We start from the raw sequence: 10,593 nt of genomic DNA on the forward strand, positions 1-10,593 counted from the left end.
GAATAAGATTCAAACTAATTCATTCAAGTGAATTATATTCACAATGAATTAATTAATAGATAGGTTTTGCACATATACATGGGATGTATATGATAATTAAATATTTACATGAAATTGGGTTTAATGTATAAATAGTTATTTAATTATTGTCTAAATTAAAATTAAATAAGTTTTATTTAATTGGGCTAATTAATTAAATAAGTGTTATTTAATTAATTATAGAAAAGGAAAATATTAGAAAATGGGTTTGGGATACACACATTCTCACCAAAGAGAAAGACTGACAATACACAATAACCTAGTGTTATTGTGCAAGATTTTTTCTAAGAGAATCCTCTTTACTCTCCAAAACCCTTTTCTCCTCTCCGTCTCCCAATAGTTAGATACCATCTTTCCCTCTATTGAAATCCCAGAGAATAACGAGGTTACTTTCATGGTAGTGTTTGAGATTGTTCAAGAAATTGTTCATGATCAAGGAACTCGAAGAGGATTGTTTATGGCACTTGGGAATCTTCAAAGGTAAGAATCGTTTTATTTTTTAACCTAATGCATCTTCATTGTATAATGATTTTATTTAATATAAAATCGATTTGTGGGATGCAAGGCATTCTAACAAAGCGCTTCTGCTGTGTGATTCGATCCCCCCTTTAGGGAGACCTTGACAATATGTCAAAGTCAGTTCGAATGCTCAACTTTGGAATAGATATTATGGATAAAATTATCTCTTCTAGGAAAATAGTTACTAAACAAATAAGGCATTGGTTTCAGAAAGTTTGAGCAACAAACCTTCAAAGGAGAATTCTTTCTCTTTAAAAGATTTGTTCCAGCCAAAGATACTATGATGACTAACCCCTTGGGTGAGTCAAACAAGAGACCCTTGTGTGTTCATGATCAGTCTGTTAAAAAACGGTGGATCTATCATCACTGTGGAAAGAAAGGCCATATTCGACCTTTTTGTTACAATTTATTAAGGTGTCAGAGTTACTCACCTTGGCGGAATCGTTCCTGGATCCCTTATTCAAGGTGGCATTATCAAAAGTCTAAATTAGTGTGGAGAGTTAAACAGAGTCAGATCCCTCTGATGCAAAATGTCACGTTGCCTTTACTTCTCTTCAAGCTTTGTCTAAAGAAGACTGATATTTCGATAATGGGTGCTCAAGACATATGATAGGTGTAAGATCTTTATCAAGAATATCCAACCTTGTGGGTTTGGTCATGTTACATTTGGGGATGGAGCAATCAGAAAGGTTCTAGGAAAGGGCTAGCTTTCCTACCCGGGACTTCCCTTTTTAGAAAATGTGTTCCTCGTTGAAGGATTGACCGCAAACTTAATAAACATAAGTCAACTTTGTTATTAGGGTCTCTCTATAAATTTCTCTAAAGATAAATGTTTTGTTGTATCTCCAGATGACAAGACCATTATGACAGGTATGCATTCATCTGTTACCTCTAGTCTCCTAATGCCAGTACAGATGTGTTGGGAATAACCTAAACTCGTAGTATGCAAAAGTTGTTAACATATTCTATTTATCAATAAAAATGTTGTTGAGTTTTTTTTATTCAATAAATTACTATTGATATTGCATCCTTTTATGAAAATCCAATAAACGAATCCATGGCTATAACATGAATACTTTAACTTTATGTGGTAACATAAAAATGGATCAAGTGTTTAGTATGTAGCCAAAATGGTCTATAAGTATACGAATGAGATTAGGTACCTCATTCTGGTGACACTATTGGACGTGGACCATTTTGTATACTGATACAAATGATGTCGTCCAAAAATTATTCATGTTGAGACATGTGAATGGGGGAATCCTATTCAATGAGTTTGCATAAGACTAGACCTCAAAATAGTCACTTTTCTTTATAACAACTGTTTACTGTTAAAACTAACTATCTCAAACTCATTGCCCTAGGGTAACTTGATCTTAATCTTGAGCTAACTATGAACTCCTATTTATTCGAGATTATCCTTTGATCTGCATATGTGAGAGTAGTCCAATAACACTGCTCAATAAGCCTCCCATTTTGGGGATAAAACCGGATAGATAGCTGGGGACATAGCTTTGCAATATAGAATTCACTTCTACCCGATTTAGGGTTAGCAGATCGGTTGTTCTCTTAAGCGTTGATGTCTTGTCTTGAACAACGGGGCCTCGCCCTCTCATGGAATGGAGGGTTATGATTTATAAGTTGGACTATAAATCAATTGTTCAATGAAGGATCAATGGGAGCTTAAAAAGCAAGATGTATTTACAGGGGTAAAATGGTAATCTTTGACCCAACTGTAAATACGAATGACTTGTGAAGGATTGACTTATTGATTATGGTTAACATGGATAGAAATATATCTACAGTGAGGAGGGTGCAACGATTGAGCTATAGTGGAATGTCTTGATAGTTAACGAATAGTAATTAATTTGCTTTAAAGATTTTAACCAATTAATTACAAGTTGTTGGAGCTCATGATCTCTAGGTCTATAAGGTTCCTCTACTAGATCATAAATTGGATTAGGTAAATTGAGTAATCTTGATGAGATTTGAAATTAGGGTTTACAATCTGAAATGTTCAAATTCAATTAGGGTTTCTATTCATTATATTCGATACAATTGAAATGTTTAATTTTATCAAAATTAAACGAAATTGGAGAATCGATTAATGTTGAAAATATGATTTAAATATTAATTGTATAAAATTAATTTTGTTATAGTGGAATTTGTCTTTTATTAATTTAATATTAGATATTAAATTAGCAAAATTAATTAAAAGGTTTAATTAATTATTTTTATTTAAAACTTAATTAATTGAATTAATTTATATATATAACTAAGAAATCAAATTAAATTAGTTTATTTAAAAAATTGGTTTTTAGAAATCAATTTTTTGCAAAAACTAATTTAAAAACAAAACTCAAAATGGGTCATATAGTTTGTAAACACATGTATGAACAAACATTTGTGATGTAATAATATAAGATATTTTCTTCACTATTGTCTACGAAATATGAGATATTTTAGTTGCATTAACCACAAACCAATAAACTAAGATCCTTGGTTATCGTTGCCTTAAGTGATGACCTAAATGGTCTGTAGTATATGGATAAAAGAGAGAAACCTTATCCTGGTGACATTACGGATAAGGCCCGCTTTGTAAATGTTACAAGTGTTGGAAAGTGCTACAGATGGTCTGATCCTGATCATTCATGTGGAAACATGCGAGCAGGGGTATCCTATACAAAGGAGTTTGTATATGACCGGACCATAAAATGTTTAGTCTCGTTATATAGCGTCGTTCATGAGAGAGGCTTTCATTTCACTAGGATGACCATAGGTAACATGACCTTAATCCTGAGTGAGTTGGGAATTCCTGCCTATAAGAACGGTCCTTTGATTTGCATGAATGCGAGATTGCCGACTCAAACTTACCATTTTGGGGATTCGTCTGATTGGGGAGCTAGGAACTCAGCTACACAAGACGAAATTTACTCCTTCCCCGAAGTAGAGGTAAGTAGATAGATTGCTCCCATAGGGTTGATTCTGGGACTTGAATAATGTGGCGTCACACCTTCTCATGGCCCGATAAGTGTTCACTCATAGTAGGACTATGATGTATTGTTCATTAGAGGATTCAGTGGTACTTAAGAAGTTAGATGTAACTATGGGGCAAAGTGGTAAATTTTTCCAACTGTACTTACGAGCGATTTGTGAAGGGTTATCGTATTATTGATTGTTTATATCCAATGGACAAAGAAATATATCTATAGTGCGAAGAGTCCAATTGTTGATCTTTAGTGGAGTGCCCGACAGTTAACAGATGGTGGATATCGTGATTAAAGAGTTTAGTCAATTATTCACATACCATTGGAGCTTCAAGCTACAAGTCCATAAGGTCCCCTTGGTAGCTCAATGGATTCAAGCTGAGAACTAATCAGTTTTTGGGCTAGTTTGAAGTGATCAAATTAACAAGAGGGAATTTGATATATGATATGATTAAATTAATTCAATGATATGTGATATAATTGATTTGATGTATTAGATACATTAATTAGAGGAATTAATATAAATATGATTTATATTACATAAAGGAGAAAAAGAACTATGGTTTAAATATTACATATGTTGTGATATTAAAACTATACGTTATAAATATAATATGATAAATTAGTTATTATATTTATTTATAATAAAAATTATATGATAATTATTTGTGGTTATTCTTTTCTCTATTAATCGATTGCAAGTGGGAAGCTTCTTTCAGTTTTAATAACTGAAGAATAAAAGTGAAAATGGTTTTCATTTTTTGATGATCGCATCGCATTTGATCGAGTGAAAGAAAGAGCTATATGATAGCCTTTGAGAGAGTAAATGATGAGCGAGTTTACTAGACGATTGCTCCTCGTTACTAGACGATCTTGTATCTTGTTTATACGATAGACATTCTAATTCTCCCATTTACTCGATCGTTTTAACTCGATCGTATACTTCCTTCTTCCCTCTACCAAATTCACATAGAGCCCACACCTCCTAGATTCTCACATCAAGAATACCAAGGAAACCGAGTGGTAGTTTCGAGTGATTCTGTTCGATGGTCAAGGATCAAGTCTTACTCAATTGGGATCGAGTTTCTGACAGTTCGTGGAATTCGTTGGTTGTTTGTTGTGTTCGTGAATTGGATCGAATTTGTGTGGACGTCTAACTGGTGTAGATCGAGGGAATACTTGAAGAAGAGTTCTTCAAAGGTATGTCACTCGATCCCCTTTGTTTTTAATTGAAAGCATGTTGTAATTTACACGATGATGCATAACTGTTCTTGTATGTTTGTAAATGTTTTATTCTTTCATAATGGGTTTGGAACGATCTTGCTTCTGCTCAATGGTTCTCTTGAATAAGAGATCATTCACCTTATTCATCCAATTCCATTTTCTCCATGAAGTAGGAGTTGGCCTTCATGCAAGCTATGAATTTGCTTATCAAAGCTTTATAAATTGAAGTGTTGGGTTGAATAATCTTCACCCCGGGCCCTAATTAATCCGAGAATCTGCCCCTTCAGCAAATTCTTCACTTTTTGTTCTTCTCCTTCTGAGATCTTTCTCCGACAAAACAACCTCGAAAACTAGATTCTCCAAGCTTTTAAATGGCATCGATCTCACTTAATTTGCTCATGTCATTTGCCAAAACCGAGCTTCTGAATTTCCGCTTCCATTTATTCTTCCTGTCGCCTCCCGTGTTCAATGGTCAAGCTGCCACCTCATCCCGCACTTAGTGTTTCCGGCCAATTCAAATTAGTGAGCTCCTTCAATTAATTTGTTTTTCCTTCCCTTCCTTCATAACCCCTGTAAGTAACCATGGATCTCCACTTATCAAATAATTAATATAACATTCCTTTAGCTAAACATGCTTATATAGGAAACTGAGAGTTCGGGGTTTACAATCACCTCCCCCTTAAAAGAAATTTCATCCTCGAAATGTACCTGATATATCATTAGAAAAGTTGAGGATATCTCTTTCTTAGCTCTTCAGGTTCCCAGGTTGCCTCTTCGATTCCATGATTATGCCATAGTACCTTCACCAAAGGAATCGTCTTATTTCTGAGTACCTGGTCTTTCCTGTCTAAAATCTTGATGGCCTCTTCCTCGTAAGATAAATCTCCTTTGAGCTGTATTGGTTGTGCTGCTAGTATGTGCATAGGATCAGGCACATACTTCCTTAACATTGACACATGAAATACGTCGTGAATACGAGTTAACTCCATAGGTAACTGCAATCTATATGCTGCTGGACCAAGCTGTTCCACAACTTCATATGGTCCAATGTATCGCAGACTTAACTTCCCTTTCCTCCCAAATCGGAGAATTCCTTTCCATGGGGACAATCGAATTCTAGTTCTCTTCTTTGCTTATTAGCATAGCTCTTCTGTCTATCGCGAGCTGCCTTAAGATTATCTCTGATAAGCTTCACATTCTCCGTTGTTTGTTGAACTAATTCTAAACCCAATAACTGTCGTTCTCCGACTTCGTTTCAACATACTGGGGTCCTGCAAGGTCGGCCGTACAACACTTCATAGGGAGCCATTCCGATACTAGAATGGTAGCTATTGTTATACGCAAATTCGATCAACGACAATTGCATATCCCAACATCCTTTGAATTGTAACACGCAAGCTCTTAACATATCTTCCAGTGTCTTTATTATTCTTTCCGACTGTCCATCAGTTTGTGGATGAAAAGTCGTATTAAAATGCAGTTTAGTGCTCATAGCCTTTTGTAGACTAGGCCAGAATTTTGAAGTAAACCTCGAGTCTCGGTCTGACACTATCGACACTGGGGCTCCATATTGACTGATTATTCTATCCACATAAATCTTAGCTAGACGGTCTAGTATAAAAGTAACTTTTACTGGTATAAACTTGGCTGTCTTAGTTAGTCTATCAACTATTACCCAAATGCTATCGTATCCTAAGGGCGTCCTAGGCAATCAAAACAGAAAGTCCATTGTCACATGCTCCCACTTCCACTCAGGCACTGTGAGTTGGTTTAGTAATCCTGTTGGTCTTTGTCTCTCAGGTTTCACCTGTTGACAGACTAAACATCGATCAACATATTCTGCTATGTCTCTCTTCATCCCAGGCCACCAGTAAGATCTCTTCAAAGTTCTATACATCTTGGTGCTCCCTGGATGCATAGCATAAGCGGAACTATGTGCTTCTTCCAAAATGGCTTGCTTAAGCCATAGCTTATTAGGCACACACATTCTTCCCTCCTTTTCTAGTACATTATCCGCTCTCACTTGAAAGTCAACTCTTATTCCCTTACTTACATCATCAACAATCTTCTGAAGATCAGGGTCTTTCAACTGATCCTGCTTAAGGTCTTCTACTAAGGTAGGCCTTACCTGGAATGTAGCTATCAATCCTTCTGACTGTCCCACTGATAAGGCGGTTCTAGAATTCCTAAATTCCTACAATAGCATTCCTCTCATTGAGCCAATAATGGCCCTGGATCCCGAGGATTTCCTACTTAGCACATCCGCTACAACATTAGCCTTACCAGGGTGGTACTCGATGGAACATGCATAATCTTTTATTAGCTTAATCCATCTTCTTTGTCTCAGATTCAACTCTTTTTTATCAAAAAGATATTTTAAGCTTTTATGATCTGTGAGTATTCTACAACACTCTCCAAATAAATAATGTCTCCACAACTTCAGAGCCAAAACAACTGCTGCCAGCTCTAGATCATGTGTAGGATAAATGCTCTCGTGCTTCTTAGGTTGACGAGATGCATATGCAATCACTTTCCCATTCTACATCAGCACACATCCCAATCCTTTTCGGGATGCCTCACAATAAATCTCAAATTCCTTACCTGGAACAGGAAAGGTAAGCACTGACGCTGATACTAGCCTCTGTTTCAGCTCCTGAAAACTATGCTCACACTCCGACGACCACTCAAACCTCACGACTTTCCTGGTCAAGTTCATCAATGGAAGGGCTATCTTAGAAAAACCCTCCACAAACCTCCTGTAATAACCTGCCAAACCTAAGAAACTACGTATCTCTGAAACAATCGTGATTCGTTCCCAATTAACTATTGCTTTTGTCTTCTGAGAATCTACACTAATACCATCTGCTAAAACAACATGCTTGAGAAATACAACTCGATCTAACCAAAAATCACACTTGCTGAACTTAGCATACACTGCCTATATCGCAGCGTCTGCATTACTATCCTCAGGTGGGTCATATGATCCTCCCTACTGCCAGAATATACCAATATATCATCAATGAATACTATCACGAACTGGTCCAAGTAGGGATGAAATACCCTGTTCGTAAGGTCCATGAATACCGTAGGGGCATTTGTCAGTCCAAATGGCATTACTAGAAATTCATAATGTCATATCTTGTTCTAAATGTGGTTTTAGGAATGTCAGCTTCCTTCACCTTCAATTGATGATAACCCTATCTCAGGTCTATCTTTGAAAACACTGTGGCTTCTCTTAGCTGATCAAATAAATCATCAATGCATGGTAACGGATATTTATTCTAATCGTTACTTTATTCAGATGCCTATAGTCGATACACAATCTAAGTGTACCATCTTTCTTCCTTGATAATAACACCGGAGCTCCCCAAGATGATACTCTAGGTCGAATGTATTCCTTGTTAATTAACTCTTGCAGTTGAACCTTCAATTCTTTTAACTCAATTGGCGCCATTCTGTACGGTGCCTACAATATGGGAGTTGTTCCTGGAATTAAGTCAATAGTGAACTCCACTTCTCTATCGGGTTGAAATTCCGATATTTCCTCAAAAAATACATCCCAAAACTCATTTACCACGGGGACGTCTTCTGGGTTTAGCTCTTTCCTTTGAGCAATCACTATGTGAGCCAGATAGGCCTTACATCCCTTACTCAGCAGCTTCTTAACTTTCACTGTTGATATTAGACTTCCCGCAGTTAATCTTTTGCTTCCTACCAGAACTGCGTCCTGGCCACTTGATTTTCTGAGCATTACTTCTTTCTTCTAGCAGTCCACTGAAGCACGATATTTACTTAGGAAATCCATCCCTCGGATAGCATCAAACTCTAACAAATCTAAGGGAAGTAAATCAACATAAAAGTCCTAACCATTGATCAGCATTTCACAATGTTTATAACATTCCTCTACTATTATCACATCTCCCATAAGGGTAGAGATATATAGCTCTTCAGGCATAGGCTCAAACAACCTATCTATACTAGATGCAAAAATGCTGGATATAAAGGAATGTGTGGCACTAGGGTCAAATAAAACATAAGCAAACTGTCCACATAATATGACATTACCGGTCACAACATCTGGAGACTCCGCTGCCTCCTAGTGTGTCACAGCATACACTCGCCCCTGTTGTCGGGGTCGACCTACGACACCCTTCTGCTTGGCATCACTTGACCCTTCGCCTCGATTTTTAGTGCCCTTTGGTTGGTTAACTGTCTGGGAGGTTTTCTGTTTGCTGTTGGGGCTTCCTTGTTCACCTGGGGACAGTCTCTCTTGAAATGCCCTGCTTGTCCGCATTAGAAACATACCCCTCTACCATCATAGCATACTCCAAAATGCCTCTTGCCATAACCAGGGCACATTGGTTTCCTATTTGTGCTGGTTATCGACTCACCAGCTCGTGGCATCTCAGGTCGGTTGACTGCACTAGCCAAGGGTCTCGATTTCCTCTTCTTGGATCCCTGCCAACTCGTACCTCTGAATTGGCTTACACTAGTTTAAATTGCAACTGGAGGTCGGGATCCCCTATCTCTTGGTCCTATTACAGCCTCACTGCCCCTTTGCATCTGCTCATCATCTGCCAAACTCCGCTCGACTCATGTTGTCGTTTCTACTAACTGGTTAAAGTCTGGCCAATTAGCCATAGATGTCACCGGAGTTCTAATCTCTTTCCTCAAACCTTGTTCAAACTTCCTGCATCTATCTCTTTCCTCAGTAATAATCGGTAGAGCATACTGTGATAACTCTGTAAATTTCTGCTCATATTCTGCCACTGACATCGTTCCCTGCGTCAGTCTGAGGAACTCATCCCTTTTCGCATCTCGAAACGAGCTAGGGTAATACATTAAAGCATGTTTTAAACACAAATTAGTACAATTAGGGTGCTTATTGATTATGATTTTCTCCGTTGCATATTAATATACTATATCAAGATGTCTGTCGCATCGTGTAGAGCAATGATACTAATGTTTGGCACAAGCGGTTAGGGCATGTTAATCTTCGTTCTATCAGAAAGGTTGTTGCTAGAGAAGCTATTTTAAGGATACCTCCCTTGTCTAGAGATGGTGATGTTATTTATAACAACTGCCAAGCTGAAAGACAAGTTAATCATAAGAAAGTTCCATCTTATTCTACGAAGCGCGTACTAGCTCTATCACATATATCTGATGAAACCGATACAGGTGGAAAGCTTGGAAGGTAAACGCTAAGCTTTTGTTTGTGTTGATGATTTTTCCCGCTTCACCTAGATATGTTTTATTCACGATAAATCTGACGCTTTTCAAGTCTATCAGACGCTTTGTCGTCAACTTCAACGAAAACAAGAGTTATAAATTGTAAGAATTGAATTTGATCATGGAAAGGAGTTTGAGAATTCATAGTTTAAGATTGTCACACCCCTTCCCAGATTACCCTCTTAATCTAGAAAGAGATGTGATGGTAGAAGTTACTAGCCCTACTGCCAGCACTTACCACCTAAGCCTTCTAACCTAAACACCAACCTGTTAAACATTATTAATGTATGCATACAGCATGCCTCCATAAGGTTCTACATAAGTTTATATAATCACATGCAAACAGTCATGACACAACATCTACAGGTAAAATATTTACAGTTGGGCCCAAACATCACTAACAAAGCCCCAGTCCCTCTCAAAACATGTGTACATAGGCAGACCATCAACCTAAGTTCTTCTTGACAAGCTGGGCCTTTCAGTGGCAAGCAGTAGTAGGATTAACCTTGAGGAATCTGACCTCTACCTGGAAAAGGAAAACATAGAAAATCTGTGAGCTAATAGCCCAGTGAGCAACTATAGAATCATATTACAC

The 10,593-nt window shown here is 37.4% G+C and overlaps 1 protein-coding gene across 1 annotated transcript; it reads right to left on the reverse strand.

The window, feature by feature from the left end:
* Positions 1 to 5,488: 5,488 nt before the first annotated feature.
* LOC150033858 (uncharacterized) lies at positions 5,489 to 9,545 on the reverse strand. Its single transcript, XM_090317097.1, has 8 exons — positions 9,420 to 9,545; positions 9,075 to 9,227; positions 8,344 to 8,532; positions 8,103 to 8,235; positions 7,371 to 7,667; positions 6,577 to 6,932; positions 6,034 to 6,207; positions 5,489 to 5,791 (listed from the first exon to the last, which is right to left on the reverse strand). The coding sequence occupies exons 1-8, from the start codon at positions 9,543 to 9,545 to the stop codon at positions 5,489 to 5,491; spliced, it is 1,731 nt and encodes a 576-aa protein (XP_090173223.1).
* Between the last annotated feature and the right edge of the window lie 1,048 nt (positions 9,546 to 10,593).

Source organism: Benincasa hispida, chromosome 9 (genome assembly GCF_027475165.1).
Source record: "Benincasa hispida cultivar pf3 chromosome 9, pf3_genome.v1.1, whole genome shotgun sequence".
In the NCBI taxonomy this organism is placed as follows: Eukaryota; Viridiplantae; Streptophyta; class Magnoliopsida; order Cucurbitales; family Cucurbitaceae; genus Benincasa; species Benincasa hispida.